The following is a 22,232-nucleotide window of genomic DNA, read 5'->3' on the forward strand; positions in this document are numbered from 1 at the left end:
AACCTATTTTGATGGTGTGTCTGTCCTTTTAGATCTCAATGGCATCGTCTTAGTTTTCCCACCCAGTTTCTCTTTGCCCTGTGATAAGACTGATAATATTTTTCATACCACATACCAATTACAAGAAGAACTTGCTTTGCAAGGTAATCATTCTAGCTTTGTTTTTGATCCTGGAGTATCAACCATCTAAAACAAATAAGGAAGATTGCAGTTTTTGAAGAACGGACTTATTCTTTAGAATAGTTGGCTAATAAGGGTGGCTTCAGAGCATCTTTTTTGAAAGTGCGTTCAGGTGCTTGCTGAGTAGTTTCAAAACATCCAAAGTGTTTTACAAAGATTTCTGAAAGGCAAACAAAAAAATACTGTATTTTCTGGCGTATAAGACTACTTTTTAAACCAGGAAAATCTTCTCAAAAGTTGGGGGTCGTCTTATACGCCCAGTATAAGATGACTTTTTAACCCAGGAAAATCTTCTCAAAAGTTGGGGGTCGTCTTATACACCCAGTCGTCTTATATGCCGGAAAATACCGTACTTTAAATGAATAATTGAACCAATCGCCAACCTGCCTCTCCCCAGCTTCCCAGCATACAGAAATAGGGAGCAGTGTTACACGTTAGGGCTTGGGGAGGAGAGGTTTGCTAAATATACTTCGATGTGAGGCATGGGGTGGCCTTGCCTTGAAGTGAATGCTCCATCAGCACTGCAGCACATTGCTGTTATTTAGGAAAACGGTTTTATTTTATTTATTTTTATTTATTTATTGCATTTATATACCGCCCCATAGCTGAAGCTGTTTGGGTGGTTCACATAAGATGAAACGTTTAAAAGCAATAAACAACAATTAAAACCAGAAAAACATGCAACGTTACTCTTTGGCACGGATCTTTCAAATGCTTTACCTAATCGTTTTTCCGGTGGTAGCTTTTTCCACAGCGGGGACACTGGAAGGGCTTCTCCCCAGTGTGGACGCGCTGGTGTATCAGGAGCTCCCTCTTGGTCCGCAACTGCTTCCCGCACTCGAGGCACGTTGGTCGATCCCCTGTGAGGACTTCTTCATGCCTCCGGCACTGCCAGTACTCCCTGTAACTTTTCCCACAGTACCTGCACTTGAACGGTTTCTCACCCGTGTGGATTTTCTGATGGGACCGGAGGCTGCATTTGATTTTGACATTACTAACTTGTGTCGGTGGTTGCAGATTGAAATAATCCTTTGTCATAATTTGCAAACCGTGTTTCGTTCTTGTCATCTGATATTATCCTCATTTTACCTTCTTTTTGTTTTGCAGCAAGACCCCTAGTGCAAACACTGCCTTTAAAGACTACTGTTAATAATGGAACTGTTCTACCAAAGAAACCCAGTGGCTCTCTACCTTCCCCATCAGGAACCAGGAAAGAAATTGTATTGCCAGCAGCAAAAAGGTATTAAATAACTAGCTATCTAGTATATATGTATGTATATTGCCTGCCTTCAGCTTCTAAAACTGCTCCTCGGAGCATTTTTTTGCTCTCTGGGTGATACTTTTGAGATAAATTTCTAGATAATTAAACCAAATTACAATTGGAAACATTGTAGAAATATCTTCAACTTCATTCATGCTAGATTAATTAATCAGGATTAATGTTGTTGCAAGAAATTCTAAATGAGTGTGTAATTAGGCTGTTATTTTCTTGCCTCTATAATTTGAGGTTAAGGGCAGGGAATGTCTACTTAGGGATTTCATAATCTGTTCTGAAAATGAGTGCCTTTGTTTCTTTATCAAACCAACAGAAGTAGCAAAGATGCATGAAAGGTATTCTAACACACCCATATAGCCCCCCAGTTGCTTTTTATTGTCAAAATGTGTGAGAATATACTTCCTGTTCTTCCATTACCTTAAATTTGTGATGTCTGCTTACTTTTCAACCATGACAAACAATCCGTAAAACCCCTCCCCTACTCTGTTCTCATGTATAAGAGTACTTTTTGAAGATCTTTGCTTTTATTTTGTCATATCTTCTATTTTAAAAAGAGATTGTTCTATATTTGTCTCTTCATTTGTCTACTACTCTGAGTTCTAGAGTGCTCCCGCATGAGGCTTTTATTGACACTGCCTCTTCCTAGAATTTTACCAGGGGGGAGGGAGCAGACATCATTGGCTTCCATTTTTAACTCCCTGGGATTTGACACCATTTCTTCCATTGTTTTTTCATTAAGGAGAAAAAGCCAGAATAGTGCTTTCGGATTCGTAGCGTTAGGAGCCCTCCATCTAGAAGCACTAGATCCAGCTCTGATGCAGATCCGCATAGCCAGTGCACACTTGACATGTACACTGATGATAGGACATATTGCAAAATCCAGTTGAGCCTTGGTTCTCATCAAATGTTCAAGTAATCTTGCTAGCTAATGCAGGGGCAGATGTACCTTCTGTCTTCAAAACAACCTGGATCTGCTAGGAGTGAGCCTTTTAGGGAGTGTTTTATCGTTAGTTTGGTACGTTACTTGTTTATTTATTTTATTTACTGCATTATATAAAGTTATTCTTAATTTCAGCTTTATTAATGAAGTTATATGTTATCCAGTATGTAGATACTTTATTCAAAACATTTTCTTTTGTGTAGAGTAGTATAGGAAATAACTTCATAGCAAATGTTATAAAAAGGCTATTTATGGATGTAAATATTTATATCTTAAATTGGAAGAGTGAAAAAGAGAGCTTTATTCACCTGGCTCTGACCCTCAGAGGCTGAGGAAATTCAGAGCAGTAAATGAGGAATTTAGGTTTAATATGAATTAGAAATATAATCCCCCCCCCCCCCAGTCTCTTTTAAGGTTCAGCAAAGCTTCACATGTTGCAAATTTAGCCATGTGGTGGGGAGCAAGGGCTAACTGCAAGTCCCTGCAGCTTGTACATATAGTCAGATAAGGGCACAACCCCATGCATGTTTAGACAGAAAGACATCACACATACTGGCTGGGAAATGCTGGGAGTTGTTGGACTTTTATTTCTGTCTTAAGCATGCATAGGGTTGTGCCCTAAACGAATGCATCCAGTGTGCATGTTACAGGTCACACCAGGAGTAAATGCACTGCGTCTGCTCATTTGTGACTCTCAGAATGAAGACAACACGACTGCTTACATAGAGTCTTTTCCACAGTAGATTCTTCGTGGTAGAGTGCCGCGTTGAAAATATAATATACTCAATCTTGCCTGTCATAAGATTTGAGGATGGGCTGTAGCTCCATGCTTTGCATGCAAAAGATCCCAGGTTCAGTCCCAGGCATCTCTGGATAGGAGTGCGAAAGACTCCCATATGAAATTCAGAAGAGATGCTGCCAGTCAGTGCTGCCAGTACTGAGCTAGATAGGCCAATGGTCTGACTCAATACAAGGCAGCTTCCTGTCACAGCTGATATGATGTACTCAGATATCACTTCTAAATAACTTATTTGAATTGAGGAGTAGAGAGTTGAGACATATCAGTTGAGTATTCATGGCTCTTTCAGTGATTATTAAATCGTTGGCTCTAGTGCTTTCATCAGGTACCCAGAAAGTTATCTGTTAGTAACTATTTGCTATGTTAAAAAATAACCATATCATATTTGGCATGTTCCCAGATTTTATGTGAATGGCAGTTTTTAAACATTATGTTCCTATTTTTATTTATTTATTTATTTATTACACTTATATACCGCTCCCATAGCCAGGGCTCTCTGGGCGGTTTACAGAAATTCTAAAATTGAGGTTAAAAACAAGTATACAAAATTTAAAACTCTAAAACACAGAACATACATAAAGCATTAAAAACCGATTAAAAACTAAACATGTGGGTAATTAGGATGTGCCGCCATATGCCTGGGCAAAGAGGAAAGTCTATTCACAGGTAGTTTAATTGGTTTGCTTAGGAAATATTTTAGTTAAGAAATTGAATGTTTACAGTTGCTTTGTGTTTCATTACTTTTGGGGTATGTATGCAATGAGACAGCATTAAGCCTATTTTCTTTACTGTAGGTGATTTATTTATTTATTTATTTATTGCATTTTTATTGCATTTTGTGTGCTGTTGGCAGAAAACATTTATACTTTGCTGTTGTAAGCGAGTTTCTCTTGGACATTTCTTTCCTTACTCTACTGTCTGTCACATCCACTTGTGTCTAGGCTGGCGCTTGAAGAGTGCATGATCTGACATTACATCTAGGCCCTCAAAATAAATTTTGCTTCTCACCTTACACTTCATAATAATAATAATAAAATTATTTCTTAACTGCCTCTCCCTCTGGATCAAGGCGGGGAACAACATAGAATACAGAAATATTATAAAATACATAAAACTGATTAAAACATTTGAAACTAATACATTATTAAAATAACAGCCAGACATCTTAAAATTCGACTGGGTAGGTCTGCCGGAAGAGATCAGTCTTTATAGCCTTTTTTATATTCAGAAAGACTGTTGAGTTGGCGAATCTCTCCCGGCAGGCCATTCCGCAGTCTGGGAGCGGCAGAAGGGAAGGTTCTCTGGTTAGCAGTTGTCAATCTAGTTTTAGCTGGCTGAAGTAAATTCTTCCCAGAGGACTGCATTAATAGAAGTATAGCTTCCAAATCACGCGAGGTACTGGTTCCCCTCTATTTGGCCCTGCTTAGGCCTCATCTTGAGTATTGCGTCCAGTTCTGGGCACCACACTTCAAGAAGGATGCAGCAAGCCTGTAGCATGTTCAGAGGAGGGCAACGAGGATGATCAGGGGTCTGGAAACAAAGCCCTATATGAGAAAAGACTGAAAGAACTGGGCATGTTTAGCCTGGAGAAGAGAAGATTGAGGGGAGACATGATAGCACACTTCAAATACTTGAAAGGTTGTCATACCCTTCCAACTCTACTATTCTATGATTCTATGACCTGAGTGTGCAGAGCGGATTGTACAGGAGAAAGCGATCCCACAGGTAACCTGGACCCAAACCATGTAGGGCTTTAAAGGTAATAACCAACACTTTATACTTTGCCTGGAAACTAATTGTGAATTAGTGAAGTGAAGTGATTTTAAAATTGGTGTAATATGGTCACCCCAAGGTATAGTGGTGACCAACCTGGCTGCCATATTTTGAACTAGTTGAAGTTTCTGGACTAGGCACAAAGGAAGCCCTATGTACAATGGTTTTGGCTATTGAGTGGTATAAAAATACAATAAATAAATAAACATAACACATTGCAGAAGTCGAGCTTTGAAGTTACCAGCACTTGCACTACAGTCTTTAGGTTTTCCAACTCTAGGAAGAGATGCAACTAGTGTATCAGCCGAAGCTGATAGTAGGCACTCCTGGCCGTTGCATCTATCTGAGCTGTCATTTGGAGCGACGGATCCAGGAGCATCCCAAGCTGCGAATGCAGTCTTTCAGGGGGAGTGTAACCCCACTCCAGAACTGGTTGATACACCTCCAAACCCAGGTTGCTGCCTTTGACAATAAGCACCTCCGTCTTGTCTGGATTTAGCTTCAGTTTGTTTTCCTCATCTAGCCTATTACTGCCTCCAAGCATTCATTCAGAGGAGACACACTATCCTTAGCTGATGCTGTTGTCAAAGGCATAGAGAAGTATATTTGGGGGTCATCGGCATACTGATAGCGAGCACCCTGCCCCATGCCTCCGGATGATCTCTCCCAACGGCTTCATGTAGATGTTAAACAGCATTGAGGATAGGATGGCACCTTGTGGTACACCATACAACAGCTCCTTCTTTGAGGAGCAGCTATCTCCAAGCATCACCATCTGGAACCTCTCCGAGAGATAAGACCGGAACCACTGAAGCACAGTGCCCCTGATTACCAAACCTCCCAGGCATTCCAGAAGGATAGCATGGTCGATGGTATCAAAAGCCGCTGAGAGGTCCAAGAGCATCAGCAGGGACGCACACACAGAGACAATAGTCAGGCGTAGATCATCCACTAAGGTGACCATAGCTGTCTCAGCTCTGTATCCTGCCCTGAAGCTGGTTTGAAATGGGTCTAGAAAATCTGTATCATCCAAAGCCGCTTGGAGTTGGAAGGCAACTGCCCTCTCAATCACCTTGCTCAAGAATGGAATATTTGACACTGGTCTGTAGTTATTAAGGTCCAGGGGGTCCAGGGAGGGCTTTTTTTAGAAGCGGCCGTACCACTGCATCTTTTAAACATGGTGGAAAACTCCCCTCCCTGAGAGATGCATTAATAATATATTATAGATGTAATCTAACTGCATCTCCTCCCTAGACGACCAGCCAAGAAGGATAGGGATCGAGAGGACAAGTCTTCTTCCTCACTCTTCGAAGCAGTTTGTCCACGTCCTGGGGACTCACCAACTGAAATTGATCCAGTGTAATCTTACTCGCGGAGTTGCTGGACACTCCATTGTCAGCTTCTGCTATAATGATGGCATCTAAGTCGGCTCTTATCCAAGAGATTTTATCTATGAAATGATCGTTAAAGGCATCGCAGCGAACTACTGAAGGCTCTAAAATTGGGCTCAAGGGGGGGAGGTGCCTGAGTTAGACCCCTCAGCACCCTGAGCAGTTCTGCTGGACGCGAATTCACAGACGCAATGCATGCAGAGAAGAAAGCTTTCTTCGCTGCATGTATTGCCACCCCATAGGAATGAAGACGTTCTCTGTTGCGTCTTGTCAGATATAAGTCGAGTATTCAGCCATCGGCGCTCCAGTTGTCATTCTTCCCACTTCAACTCCCTGAGATCTTCTGAGATCTTCAGTGGCCTTTAGTTTTAAGCAGAATTCTGTTGCTCTACAGAACCAAGGCCATAGGCATCCCTGTTTTCTTGGAAGGAAGACAAAAAGAGTTGGGAACTGAAGCTCAACCGCAAAGTGAATAGCAAAGGGATGACACCAAGAATGGAGAATCTCTGGCCTGCGGAGGTTCCCCACCTGGCCTGTAGAGGCTTGGGTTCCCTCCATGGGCCCTCTCCCTCCATTCCCCAAGCATTGCCCCCTCTCCAAGCTCCACCCCCTGGAGGTTACCAGGGTTATGGGGAGGAAGCAAGGAAAGGAATCCCTGTTGTTATCTCCAATACGTGATTGGAAAGAAAGTGAGAATTCCCCAGCATGCTGCTATCACAGATTAGAGATAACAGTGGAGATTCCTTGTATTTAGCGTGCCACTCTCCTTCCCAACTGAGAGAGCAAGTAGCATCCTAAATGCTTCCCCAGCTGGAGGCATTGTGTAGAGGATCGTTCCTCCACCCAGTGCCTCGGGCAGGGAGGCTTTGGTGCATGTGGAAAGCATACACACATCAAATCCAAGCACAAAGGAGATTGTTTCATTCTGCCAGGCCACGAAGATGAGCTGGTTCAGTCCCCTTCATTTCATTACCTTTAATAAAATTAAAGTTGTCACATATTTAACAGGGTTGGTTTTTTTAATTTCTCTTCCTCCAAGGATCTAAGAATAGCAATTCTGAGCATCATCATTTATTATATTTCTAATCCACCCTATTACAAAATGTTTTCAGGGGAACTCACACTATAAAATAGATTAAAAACAACAAATACAATATTTTTTTTTAAAGGCCTGGAAAAATAAAATCACAATCATAAAAATATAAAATGCCTTGGAGAAGAGACATTTCTTTGCCTGGTGCCAAAAAATAATAGTGTGGACCCTGTTGAGCCTTCATGGGGGGCGGGGGCAAGTCCATAAACAGAGCACCACAACTGAGAAGGATTTTCTCTTGCAGCCATTCACACCTAATTTCATTTGGTGGGGTCACATTGGACGAGGGCCTTCGGAGATGCCCTAATGCTCTGGGCAGGTACATATTTTGTGCCCAGTACCAAGTATGTGATTGGGACAATTAGGTCTTGGTATACATGCTGCTTTGATTACCAATAGTACAGGTTCCCTACAGCAGGGGGGCTTCCACACACAGTCTTCGGGGTGCCCCGAAAGCGCTTCAGGGCACCCCGAAACTCCTAGTGTAGCTACCTGGTCAGAAGAGATGGAGGAAGAGGCAGCGGCGGCGAAAAGTTCCCAGGGCTCGGCGGCTTCTCTGGTGAGTCCTTGCCGCAGAGCCCAACTCCCCGCTGGCCTCCTCCTGCTGCTGGCAAAAGAGCCACCCAGGTTGGAGAGCTCGGCGGAAGAAGCTCTCCAACCTGGGTGGCTCTTTTGCCGGCAGCAGGAGGAGGCCGGCAGGGAGTTGGGCTCCGCGGCAAGGACTCACCAGAGAAGCCGCCGAGTCCTGGGAACTTTTCGCCGCTGCCGCCACCGCCTCTTCTGACCAGGTAGCTACACTAGGAGTTTTGGGGCGCCCTGAAGTGCTTTCGGGGCGCCCCGAAGACTGTGTGTGGAAGCCCCCCATGTGTGCACTTACATACCTAACTATGTAGTAGCCACTTCCACCTGGTGCAATCCCACACTGCATGGTGCCAATCATGTGAAAAAGAGTAAACGACAAGGGTGTAGCATTCACACATACATACTCCTCAGTGATATGGGGTCAAACTTGGGAAGCAACTGGTGTGTGGGTGAGAGAGAGGGAAAGTGTGTGTCTAGATTTGGATGGATGTACACACCTTTTTGCACTGTGCGCAGTGGGTTGTGAAGCAAGATCATGCTTGCCTGTCTTGCCTCCAGGATCCCCAGATCCTTGAGTGGGATGTGTGAGTTGAACCTTCAATATCCACAGAAATCTTTGTGTGGCCCAAATCACACATACTCAGTCCAAGAGTGAGTCATGTAATTTGGGCCTACATGAGCTGGATTTTAGGAAGACGGTAGGGGGGAGTGTTGTCTAAACTGGGCCAGAGAGAAAAGGGAAAGGATGAAGGGGGAAAATGGAGAGCCATAGCTTGGCATTGACAGCAAGAGTAAACTCAGGGGACAAATAGAGCTAATGTTTTATGGTATTCTTACACTTGGTTGGCCACTGTATGAACAGAATGCTGGATCAGATAGGCCTTTGGTCTGGTTCAGCATGGCTCTTATTATGTTCGTACACTTAATTAAATAGAGTCCTAAACTATAGCCCCTTGACATCTGTGGTCCAGTCTTGTACATCCAAAGTCATGCTAATACAGCACTTAGCTCATCCTTCCCCCTTTTAAAAAATTAATGTTAATTACACAAGTGGAAAAGGGGCAGCCAGTATTCCTAGAAAATAACACTATCAACTATCCTTTGATATGAACTGTGGCGATTATACAGATTATCTCAAGGTAGGATTCCCCCCCCCCCCCCCGGCTTGTGGAATGCTCCTATTTTAAACAATCATGGTCCTGTGTGCTGTTGAAACTTTTTTTTTTTTTAATAAAAGGCTCTTGATCCTGCATATGGCTACCCTCATTTTATCACATTGTTCTTAGTGGCCCATATTCTGTTATAATGACCAGAGAGTACTGGTTTCATTCCTTGTCTGAAATATTGTGAAAATATTTCAAATAATTATACACCATCATTCATTATTTGTGTACCTGTCTGTGTGTATAACTTATGCTCTTATGTCTTTCCCCTCCTTTGCTGCTCTAGTATTGAGTTTCCTGTCCTTTATAGATTACTGCTGTTTGTTTTTATCAATTTTTTTTTACTTAAAAAAAATGAGATGTCTGCATACAGAAAACATTGCTTCAAGCTGAGTTATATGCTAAAGTTCTTTGCAAACTCTTTGTAAAGCCCTCAGCAAACTCTTTGTCAAACTCTTTGTAAAGCCCTCAAGGTGCCATAAGTAATGTTAGCTTGAATGGTCAAGGAACCTGTTAAAGGATGTGGTTCCTTAACCCTGCTTCATGTAATATGCTGACTGCATGAATCTATGTCTTGTATTGTAATGTTGTTATAAATGTTCTTTTTTCTTACATTCTTATTTTACTGCATTCACTTTTATTCTGCTTTGTTTATGCACTTCTCATTCATGGATTAAGCAGGTCTGTGAGTCTTCTCAATGCATGCAAACTGAAAAAAACTGCTCTAAGGTGAGGGATTCTTACTAGTACTGTTCTGTGTCATATCTGTCTGCCTCCTGTAGTCCATGATGAAAATAGCGTCTTGCATCATTAGTAGTATGCAATCGTAGTAATAATTAGAAACTCAAGTAGTTGGGGGGAAACAAATAAAATTCTCATAACCTGCACTTTAGCATTTACTTTACATTTTAGGAAGCATTAATTTGATTTTCTGTTTCTGTACTAACATTTCTTGCTCTTAGTGAAGATCATTGCTAATTCAAATGCTTTTACGTATATATGTTCTAAGTATGTTGTAGCTTACATACCTGCAACCTTACTGTTTTGGGTTTGCTAGTTTGAAGCCCCCTCACATTTTTTGCTACTTTTCATCCAAGATTTAGATGCAATGTCCTGCTCATAGGAAAATGTGTGGCCCTGTGGGAGCCCCCAACTATGTAGACCAAACTTAGCAAAGCTTTCTGACCAAATGAACAAGGTACAACCAGTGTCCCAATATGTAAGACCTTCCCTAATGACATGACTGGTGTTTTCGGTGTATCTAGCCTTTTCTTTCCACCCAGCAAGTGGCAACCTGCCCCTTCCAAAGAATTAAGGGATAGAGTTAAAAATGCACATGGCATTGTTCTCCTTAAGCTTAAATCCCTGTAGTTCTCTTTTTGAAAAATAAAATATTGCCCACACTTCCCTGGCAAGCTCCAATATTCCCAGTAAGAATTTGTTTCCAGAATCAGAATTAAAGGGGCTAGGACCCACAATCTTTCTTCTCTCCCAAATAAATTCAATACAGATTTTTCTTCCTTCCCTGCAGCAGCTCCCTTTCACAATGCAATACTTTTTGTTGTTGTTGCTTATCAGCTTCCAGAAGACAAAACAAGCAAAGTAAAAGGCAGCTTTCAAATTGCCCATTCAGTCAATTTTCAAAGCAACCCTTCTTTGTTCTTTTAAAGAGCAATGTAACTGCAGTTGGAATGAAGCAGCACAGGACCATGTTGACTGGGGTTGGTATTTGGAAGGAATATTTTCTCAGGTTGAGGGGTGGAGCAGGACTTTCAAAGGTTCTTTAAATGGGTTTCAAAGTTTAACTTTTGCTAACAGCTAAAGGTTATGTATCCTGAAACATTTCTTTAAATACCAATTTCTGCATGTCCCCCCCTCCCATGTTTCCAAAAGATGGATTCATCATTTCAGCTAAAGATAGGTTACTATTTGGAGGCTGTACTTTTGAGAAGCTTGATGTGTTTGCTCAGAACAATGCATTATAAACGGATATCCTTCCTTTTCTGTTAGCACTGTCAAAAGAACCAACTCAGCTGAACGTGTGTCTCCTGGGGGTCGAAGGGAAAGCTATGGAGATTCCAAAGTCAGCCGCAATCGTGCTGGATCCACAAGCAGTTCATCTAGTGGTAAAAAGAACAGTGAAAGGTACGGAAAGCACTTGTCATTTCAACCACTCTGCTCTTAAGGCTAGCCACACTTTTGTTGTTGTTATCATTATTAAAATATTCAATTCCATGTACATGACATCCTACAGACTGGTATAAGCACAGAGGCAGGTCTCAGCCCTAAGAAAGTTACTACATTTTGACAGTGGGAGAAGACAACAAAAGGAGCGGAGAGAGAGACACACACAGAGAGAGAGAGAGAGAGAGAGAGAGAGAGAGAGAGAAGGGAATAATGAGATAGAATGCAATGAATGCAAACAAATGCAGTAACAGGTAAGGATGGCACAATGATTCAGAGTGGGGATGATCAAATAATGATCAAATAAGCCCCCCAAAAACCTCAGTTTTACTATTGCGAAGCTATTTCAGGCTAAAACTATTAGAGGATAGAGCTTCATTTAGGAGCATCTTCAGTTACAGGTACCTAAGCAGCAGTCCTATGTGGAGTTATTTGGGAGTAAGTTTCATTTAAACTCCAGTGGTAAACATGCATAGGATAAAATTTATAGACTACATTTATGTGGAAGCAAGGGGTTAAGTCAAATGCTTCAGGTAATGGTGGGATTTGGGGAAGAAAGACAGAGAGAGAGAGAGAGAGGCCTTGCTCAGAAGACACATTAAACCACGGCTTTAACTACCTTTTTTACCGTGGTTAAAGCTGTGTTTTAAGGTGTCTTCTGAACAAGAGAGAAAGGCAGTGCCACATAATTGTCCAGAAGAAAGATAAGTGTCTGGAATGGAGGAGCAAGGGTGAGAGTCATGGAGTCATTTCAGGAAACAGGAGATTAGTATTTTTTGATAGTCTAGGGTTGTAGAAGTGAAGTTTCCAGTCATGGATATAATGTAAAATAAGAGCAGAAAGACAGGGTGGGATGAGGCTATGGATGACATTAAAGCTAAGGACAACGAGCTTGTAATAGGTGCAGAACAGGATAGAAAGCTTTTATTGAGGTTGAGGTGAGGCATCACATGGCCTTAATGATGAGAAATGTGAATAATTTGGGGGGCATAATTCTGAATGGAAGAGAAATGACTAAGGGCCTTGCTAGACCTACCTGATAATCCAGAGGAGAGGAGGGGAGATCTCGCGTTAGGAATAACGCGAGATCTCACCCTTATTCAGACGGGAGCTGCAACAAGCTCTGGAGGAGAGCTGTTGCGGCCGCCATTTTTTTTATTTTTAAAGAGGCAGCAGGAGCCAGGAAAGGTAAGTAGTTTTTTTTAAGTCTCCTTCTCTCCCCCATGACCCCGTTCTCCTTCTCCCACCCGCCCCCCACCTGCGATGTCTGATTCCCCCCCAATGCTCCCCAGCCCCATTCTCCTTCTCCCACCCTCCCCCCACCTGCGATGTCCGATCCCCCACCCGATGTCCCCCAGCCCCGTTCTCCTTCTCCCGCCCACCCCCCACCCGCGATGTCTGATCCCACACCCGATGTCTCCCATCCGCAATTTCCCCCCCCCAATGTCCCTGGCCTCCGTTTCCCGCCCCTCCCATGTCCCCGGCCTGTGATGGCCTCCGCTGCCGAGTCCCCAGCCTGTGATGCCCGGCCAGGAGATATGGCAGCTCCGGGCATCACAGGCCGTGGACTTGGCAGCAGAGGCCAACACAGGTCGGGGACATGGGGGGGGGCGGGAAACGGAGGCTGGGGACTCGGTGGTGGCGGGAGCGCTGCAGCCCATCCACTGCTTTTCCTGGCTACTCACGCGTAAGTGCGTGGTCCCGGCCTCAGCCCGACCTGAGGCCGGGACCGCAGGAAGAACCGTGCTACAAGTGGTTCTGGTTAGCGCAGTTGCAGGGCGGCTCGAGCCCTGGCTGAGGCCGGGATCCCCTGTGCGTCATTTGGACGCACAGGGGCGAGCACTGGCCTCGCACCATGCTAACCCCTGGTCTAGCAAGGCCCTCAGACAGAAGACCAGTGAAGATTGCAGAGGTCAAGACAGGAGAACACAAGAGTACAAGCCAGAGTTTTAGTTGAAAGTCTGGTGAGGAAGAGTCAGATTTTTGCAATTTTGTGTGGGGATAAGCAGCATGATATGGCAGCATCATGAGTAAGGGAAGCAAAGGGGAGAGAGGAATGGAAAGCAAATGGTGATTCTGCTTATTTGTTATGGAGGATAGTTCAGGGGTGGCTGGGGGTTGGAAGGAACGATGCGCAGCTCAGTCATGTTAAAAAGATTTTTGTTTTTAATTATTTTCACAGCAAGCCCAAGGAACCAATGTTCAGTGCAGGTAATTGTTTTGCTTTCTCTATTCCTCAGTAAAGATTTTGTGAGTGTAATACAACCTTTTTCTAATCATGGGTATGAATGTTTGAAAGCAGATGACTGATCGACAGAGCTTATTATACTTTGGTTCCAAAATCATGCCCCTAGTCTATGTTACAATGATCACAATAGACAAATCACAATAGACAGTTTTATATTTTGTCAAAATAAGACAGCATAAGAAACTTACAAGACTTGGGATTAAGGTAAATTCAAATAGTTACTTGTCATGCCCAAAGAATGAATGACCTGATGCTGACTGATGTAATTCTGTTTTAAACTATGTATTACGTGGACAAAGCCACTGGGACCCCTGTTTAAGTGTCTCCAAACACCTTGGAGGAAATGCACAATAGAAATGTTGCATGTAATTATTAAATGAAAAAGTCCACAGTTTTTTCTAGGTTGGTTAACCTCCTCCTCCTATATACAGATACACATTCAAGAGGCTCATTTTCAGGTACACATATACGCATGTGTACATACTGACAAAAGTTGTGCCACAGCTATATTCATAGTCTCTCACCACCCTCTTAGGAAAACCATGAAAAAGGAATGTGTATAGGAGAAAATGAAAAACAAACAAAACTCTGGATTTTAGATTTTGTTACAGGTGTGTATAAAGCCATACTTCAGTCAAATTATATTACTCCATGCACCATTATCAGTACTAAGTTCCTTCCTGTGACATTCTAAGTGAAGGGTAAATTCTAAAGGAGGATAAGGGGAGACATGATAGAGTTATACAAAATTATGCATGGTGAGGTGAATGTGGATAGGGAGATATTTTTCTCCCTCTCTCATAATATTAGAACCCGGGGTCATCCCATGAAGCTGATTGGTGGGAGATCCAGGACAAATAAAAGGAAATACTTCTTCACACAGCGCATAGTTAAAGTATGGAATTCGCTACCACAACATGTAGTGATGGCCACCAGTTTGGATGGCTTTAAAAGGCGGTTGGATAAATTCCTGGAGGAAAAGGCTATCAATGACTATTAATCCTGATAGTTATGTGCTACCTCCAGTATCTGAGACAATAACTCTATATACACCAGTTGCTGCAGAGCGTGGGGTAGAGGGTGCTGTTGGACTGTCTTCTGCTTGTGAGTTCCTGCTCAACGACTGGTTGGCCACTGTATGATCAGAGTGCTGAACTAGATTGACCCTTGGTCTGATCTAGCATGGCTCTTATATTCTTAAGTGGATCCACATAATTCATACCCGATTGCTGATTTTAGTTTTTGCACAATTGACACTCACAGGTTGGCCATTCATCTTCAATGGTAAATGGCACAGTTTAGTTTAATAGTTTGGTCAAAAATATGTGGGCCAAAATTGTGATTTTATAGGAGTGTGCTAAAACTCCATTTTAAAGAGTTTGAAGTACACAATAACTCATTACACAATTGCTTCTGCATGTTTAATGCCTATCATGCATTAAAGGGTAATGGAAAGACAGAAAGTAGAACTCCAGATGTTTTTGATGTCAACTCCCAGCTCTCCTCGTTATTGGACCTGCTGTCAGAGGCTTCTGGGAGTTGAAGTCCAAATCGCCTGGAGATCTACCTTCTGCCTACCCTGATATCAAGGGGGAGAGATTAGTATGTGGTGGTGTTCAGCTCAGCATTGCTGCCTCATTAGGGAAAGGGATGTAGCTTAGTGGCAGAGCGCATGCTTTGCGTGCAGAAAGTCCCATATCCCTCAACACTTTCAGGTAGGCCTGGAAAAGATTCTTGTCTGAAACCCTGGGGAGCTGCTGTCAGTCAGCGCAGACACTATTAAGACAATGTCTAAGGTATAAGGCAGCTTCCTATGTTTAAATGCTAAACTCAGTTTTTATTGTCAAGCATGAATGAGACCAGAGAAGACAATCTATATAAGGCTCCATCTTTTTGGCTTGCAAATCAGTCTTGAGCTCCAAAATGTGTATAAAATGTGAATTGTTCTACTGAATTTAGCAGGATCACTCAATCATCCCCTAAACCAAGGACACCACTTTTTTCTTTCTATGAACTGATCATTTTTAGAATGAGAAAAATGCTTATATTAAATGTAAGCAGTTTAATATTTTTTGTTAAAATATTTCCCCATGTTTTCTGTCTCTTCCTTTTGCAAACACATTTAATCCAAGGGTTCAACCCTGTGTTGGCTAGTTAGGAGAAACTTTTGTAGGGGAGAATTGGTGGTCAGGAATGGGGTGTTTAGCTTGCCCCTGTCCCCTGATAATTCATTTATTATTTATTTATTGTGGCATTTATATACCACTGCATATAATAAAATCTTTCAGTGGTTTACAACAGACTAATTGGGCAGGGGAAAAAGAGTGTATGTGTGTTTGTGTGTGGGAGAACTGGCAGGAATTGGAAGGGCTAAGCACCCTCTCTCCCACCTGCCAATCCATTCCTGGAAGTGCCTACCCACCAACATTTTCTAATTATCTCCACAACATGGGGTTGGGAACATGCATTTGCCAAGATAATGGCTCTCAATTCCAAACTTTCCCGGAAAGGCTAGAATTGAACATTGGTGGTTTAGTTCATGTTAGCATGATCTTGAACCTTGCATTTAGTGAGGGAAGTCCCTGTTTAAAGCCAGTGAGATATTTTAAAAAAATAATCAAAATATCGGCTGATTTGCTTTCCAAAATACACACTTTTCCCCATGAAAATGATATATTAACAATGTCGAAATAAATATCCCCTTCAAAAGAAGACTACATCCTGCTATTGGGCTATATCTAACTTCACATGACCAGGCTTCCCGTTGCACAACATGACTTCTCCTTGTGCTCTTTACCCCCCTACAGAGCACATTTGGAGGGTATGCAGGGGGGCTGCAGTGGAGAGGGTGAATCCGTGTGGCTAGCAGTGTTCTGCTGGTGGACGGACGCCACTGTATACAACCCATTGTTGGGTAGACGCACAAAATGTTAAATGCAGTTCAGTCAGTTGAAGAGATTGTCAACATGGGGTCAGTAACTGATAATCCTTCTACCACATCTAACATGTGGAGAAATCTTCCTTACCCATTCACAATGTAACACAGATGGCTACATATGCAGTTCTAAGTGTCCTAGATATGCGCCTCACATGGGCATCCCAAATAAAACCAGCAGCATTACTTTTAGCCGCTGTGGGAATGGATGCTAATGTTATGTCAGATACAATACTAACCCATTCTTTGTTGTGATATCTGCACCAACACCATCTGACAAACCATGTTTCATGAGTGGCCGCCAAATCAGGAGTTGAAAACAAGGGTGTGGTATCCATGTTGACATGAATTATGTTGTGCTACCGTGAGTGACTTCTAGCACAATGGCAGTAGTGTTAGCTGGTGCAGCAGGTTTTCAGGGGAGCCACCAGTTACCACTATTGGCGTTGCGCTAGAGGTCGCTTACAATAGGATTTGCATTAGCGGTAGTACGGACTTAGATACTGCCCATGGTTTGAAGCTGGTTTGCAAACCACAGTTATAGCAAAGTGTTTTGTGTGAATACCAAAAAGAAACAAAACAGTTTTGAACATTCATTGCCATCACAAGCTATCCTGGGATTCTCATGGAAGGGTGGGGAAGAGGGAAACTGCATGAATCATGATTTGGAGTTTAAATTATGGTTAGCACAAACGTTCACCTGTGAAAACTAGGATCATCTTATAAACACTTTGTCCACATCTTAGGATGGTTTACACTGCATGTGTGAACAAAACACTGTGTTACCTGAATGGTACATAAAACAATACAACTGGGGAATCCATAGAGCAGGGATTTAGGTGAGCCTGACTGTTCTTGAATGCATCTTTATCTAGCACTTCTATCTCTGTCTCTGTAAACCACAAGGGAAGCGTCGTGTGACACATTGCAAAGGTAGGTAGGCCTTGCTTCTGAAACCTCATAGCTCTCTAAGCAAGCATATTAACAGGGGCAAAGGCATTTGTCTCTATAAAAGCAACGTATTCGTTGTACTGCAACAACAACATTAAACAAGTTCAGCATCTTATGATGAAAGTTCTTGCAGTGCATCTACTGGATCCTAAGCCTTGTAGAATTTAACACTAGTAGATTTTCACTCGTATTTTTTGTTGGCCTGGTCAAATGAACGGCCAAGAAAAGACACAAATGTTAAGAGAGCTATATGGCAACACATGAATGTCTCACTGTGTGATAATAGTTGCTTGGCAATTTGGCTGAGAACCTCTGTGGTAGCACCTGCTCTACCTAGTTTATTCAGATAGCATCCTAATGTGTGCCTAAAGAAGCATTTTGTTCTAGAATGGTATTGCAGTGCTTGTTCACTTCCTGAATTGTCCCTGATAGAGCATAGTCTTAACCCGAGTTGCCAGTAAGCAAATTGTGGTGTCTAACAGATATTTCAGTGGTTTTTATACATTATGTTAATGTAAAATTAGGGTTAGTGAATGTACAGTGTTGTGAGTTTTAATCAATAACATATAATCAAGTTGTAATCTATGCACACTTGAGCTGCTTTGTTTTTAAAGTGCTTATGAAGAGTAAACAGATTTGGATTGTGCTTATACGAATGGCTTATTCCTAACCAATCTCTTTCATTTGCATCTTCTTAGTTTTATATATGGCTAATTTCTTAAACACTAGGCAATTGTGTTCTTGTAGACAAATTGCTAAGCAAGCCTCATGTAATGTTATTCCTGCAGTCTTTTATGGAAGTAACTTGAAGTGTTGTTGATTTTAATGCTAATGGCATTCAACACTCTTTGCTCAGTACTGTTTGCAAGCTGTTATTACAGTATTACCAGAATACTGCAGGTGCATTAACTAAGGTTGCTTTAGCAATTGTTTTTTCATCTTTATATCCAGTGGCTTCATCTCTTTAAAGCAGTATCTCTTACTGCAGTCTGTTATGCTAAGACACTGGCCACCTGTTTTTCTTTCCGTGTCTTTGAATATCTGTATACCTTTTCTGCCTTGGTATTCAAAGTGATACAGGGCATGCCACTGTTCAGAACAGCCTACTTGAATAGTGTAAAAGACAAAACAAAACAAAAACATTTACTAGCCTGCTTCCACATACCTGTCCTAAAAGGGTGGCCTGGACCATAATTCTAGTAAGATGTTTGCCTCAAAAGATCGTTATCCATCCTTGACCTGTGGTTGATAGCAAGGTTGGTTTAGGTTAATTTTGAGTTCTCCAGAATAGAGTTTATACAGCTTAACATCCTGATTCTAAATGTTGGTACCAGAATAATGCCTTGAGGCTCTAAGCAATACAGGTATAATGTTATGATGTGTTTATGAACTGGTAGTACAGTAATTGCCACTCCCCACATAAACATGTATTTGCTTGCATGTTAAATTTTGGGATAGGAACAAAATTGGCAAATTTTCTGAAGGCAACTGTCTCCCAAGTGTTTGAATGCAATCACTGGGTTTGTGTTTAATTGAAGTGTATGTACGGCGTATTCCATAAAAAAATATAATAGTAAAAATTAGTCTAAAGTCCAAGATTCAAATTACATGGGGCCCTGTGCAGATGCAACACTGCTAATGGTTAAGAAATTGGAAAAGGGCTGTGTACTTCCTCTCTCTCCCTTTTCCAGTGCAAATCCCCCTCTCCCTCCCCAATTGGGTTTCATTATAGTTTAGGGCAGGAGTGGGCAACACAGGGGCGCTGACCCTGTCAGCGGAGACTGTGTGCCAAAATTCGTTGGTTTCACAGCAAAAAAGGACAGATTTTTCCTTGTTTGAAGGAAAACAAGCAGCAATTTTCTGCTGAAATTTGGCAGCAAGGCAGCAAAGAAGGGCCAGTTTTAAAGAAAAACTTATATTTTTGTTTCTGCATCACCAAATTCTGCAGCGGGGGCAGGAGTGCAGCCCTGGTGAGAGGGGGGAATTGGCCCTTGGAAATTCCCCACCCCTGTTTTAGGGTTTCATCCGCTGCACCCTCACTAACCATGCTTAATGCTAATTAGACTCCCTCTTAACCAGGTTTTGGAGATTTACTTCAACCCCTAGGTTTAAATCCTGGTTAGGATGAGAAACCTGAATGAGCATTAACCATAGTTAACATTGGTATAGATGTCGCACTCAACCTTGATTAAAACCTACAAGGAATTTGCACACGAGAAAGACAACATATTCAGAGCATGTTTTCTGTCTCCTAACCATGTTTAGGAGATTGGCAACATTATGTCAACACTGGGCCTTAATGTTAGATAGTCTCATAGTTTCTGATGTAGCCTCTAAGACACTTGAGTTTTCAATATATGCTACATTGCAGTGTTAAGTAAAAAAATGAAGTGCTTTGTTCTTTGGTAAAGAGCTAGAAATGTAGCCATCCATAACTGCCCATGCAGCTCTAGTATTGTTAAATGTCTAGCTAGTCATTATGTACTTTTTTCAGAACAAAAAAGTAAAGTACTTAGTACTTCAGTAACTTTTGATGCTTTCAAAGTATCCCTAACAATGAGTAATAAGTGTAAACTACATCTTTACTCTGTGCTGCAACAGTTAAGCCTATAAGTTATGTGTTTGCTGTCAACACAGCTTTTTTTCTAAAAACCAAAAGCAGAATTCAAAGATTAAACTTTGAATATGTTTCAAGGCAAAAGTGTTTTGCTGTTTAAAATCAATGCTAATCACTGCAACAACTTTTAAGTTTTTATTAACTAATATGATATAACATGATATTGTTGTTCAGTGAATTCTAATTGAAACTGCAATGATGACCTATACATTTTGTCATTTCATCCATTAAAGTAAAGCCTTATTTTTTAATTAAATTAAATTAAAATTGTGGCTTTTATTTAATGGTGTCTGAAAATCCTTAGCAATATTTTAGTAGACATAAAATTCTCTCACTGATTTTCATACTGTTGTTACTTCTGCCCTTCCGTTTTCTCTATGCCCATGATTATTTCATCTAGTAACTCTACTGATGTCATTGACTCCAAAACTTCCTGATTCGGATGAAAACAAGGCTGGATCCCTTGATCTGCCGATGGAGCAGCAGGAGACAGCAAGCTCTGAATCTCGAAAAGCTACACCAGCTGTTCGCAAGAAACCTCCTTTGGCTTTGCCATTTCCTAAAAGTCCTAGTCAGACAATCATGTCATTCCCCAGGTCACCTAGTTTTTTAAGCCCTATGAAGTCCCCAAGTCAGTACTTTCAGATCTGCTATTAAATAAATGTTTCTCTATCTGGATACCTTGCTTACAACACCATCAACTAGAGTATTTCTGGTGTTAAGCATGTTTAATTAATGTCAGCAGAGTTCTGATCTGTAACCTTTTTGTATGCTTTTCCTTTCTCTGTGTTGTCATTTGTTGCTATTTCTGTTTTAAAATCTAGCCATTTTTTTTTGCATGTACATCAGCGCATTTTACTAACTGACTGTCTTTATTGTGTTTCCAGTGTATATCTAACAGAATGTATCAAGTGTAGAGTTTAGCTTTACACTAAGATGCAGTGAATGTTGACAAGTATAGCTGCTGATACCCAGATATGTAAATATTCAATCTAAAATAAATAAAAAGATTTTTAAGTGGCATTTCTGTGTTAATTGTAATCTTTGGGGATTCTTCCACAGTTGAGTACAAAAATTAGATCTCTATTTCCTTCTACAAAGTTATGCTTTCTTTCCCCTTTGTGTAAAATTCATCATGTGTCATCTGATTATGAGGTTGTTGGACTTCTAAAGAGATTCAAAGCAGAAGGGGCTTCATGTGTATAATTGATTATATCAAGCTTTGGGTATTTGTGGGGGGAAACCCATTCTCCTCAATTTAACTTCAAGATATAAATAGGCAAAATATTGGCACGGGATGGAAGAATTGTGGCATATGTGACTGATGTTCTCTGTGTGTAATTCTTCATATTTCTGATCTTGTTTTAGAGGAAGGATATGTAAAAATGTTTCTGCGTGGACGTCCCGTTACCATGTACATGCCCAAAGATCAAGTGGAATCTTACAGTTTGGAAGCAAAAGCAGAACTACCAGCCAAGAGGCTTAAACTGGAATGGGTGTATCCTTTTTTAATGTTATCAAATTAAACTAGAAGCTGTTCATCTCTTGTGTTCTTTTTTCTTTTTTTTTAAATGTATTTTTGAAAGATGTTAAGCAAAACAGGCATCTTGCTTTGGGGAATTATTACAGTTTTAGCAATGAGACAATCGAGTGCGTATTAGTGGTATGAAACTTCTGCTCCACATCTTTATACCACTAAGCAGCTCCAGGAAGGTTTCAATTGAATCTAGCCTGAAGGTTTATGTTTAAAACAAGTTAATTATCAGATGATTAAATTAGGCACATTACAGAAAAGTAGGGCACTATGGTTACTAATTATAATGTACTTAAATAGGTTTGCTCTTCTACTGTGACTTATAAAATAGTATTTATAGCACCTCCACACAATTTAAAAACACACACACAGCCATTAGAAAAACTACCACAGTTTTCAGTTCATTCATTTAGAACAGGGGTGGGCAATGCATGGTTTGGCCTTTTTTGTGATGCCCACTTGCCCTGCCTTGGCAGTGGTAAGGGGGGGGGAAGGCCCTTTTTTAAAGGAAAATCAGTAGTTTGCTTCCAAATTTGGGTGGTGTGTTGGCTGCAACAAAATAGGAC

At 41.4% G+C, this 22,232-nt stretch overlaps 1 protein-coding gene across 5 annotated transcripts in view; it reads left to right on the forward strand.

Moving 5' to 3' along the window:
• EML1 (EMAP like 1) overlaps positions 1 to 22,232 on the forward strand; it is a 154,353-nt gene that overhangs the window by 94,943 nt on the left and 37,178 nt on the right. For 3 of the 5 annotated variants that reach the window (XM_063118030.1, XM_063118028.1, XM_063118031.1), the window contains exons 3-7: positions 1,288 to 1,420; positions 11,208 to 11,342; positions 13,564 to 13,592; positions 17,471 to 17,497; positions 21,501 to 21,630. In XM_063118030.1, coding sequence (XP_062974100.1) covers positions 1,288 to 1,420; positions 11,208 to 11,342; positions 13,564 to 13,592; positions 17,471 to 17,497; positions 21,501 to 21,630 — 454 coding nt within the window. Of the gene's footprint in view, positions 1 to 1,287; positions 1,421 to 11,207; positions 11,343 to 13,563; positions 13,593 to 17,439; positions 17,498 to 21,500; positions 21,631 to 22,232 lie in introns of all 5 variants that reach the window. The other 2 variants (XM_063118032.1, XM_063118029.1) reach the window with 2 other exon arrangements.

The sequence above is a fragment of the Elgaria multicarinata genome, chromosome 2 (genome assembly GCF_023053635.1).
Source record: "Elgaria multicarinata webbii isolate HBS135686 ecotype San Diego chromosome 2, rElgMul1.1.pri, whole genome shotgun sequence".
NCBI classification, from domain to species: Eukaryota; Metazoa; Chordata; class Lepidosauria; order Squamata; family Anguidae; genus Elgaria; species Elgaria multicarinata.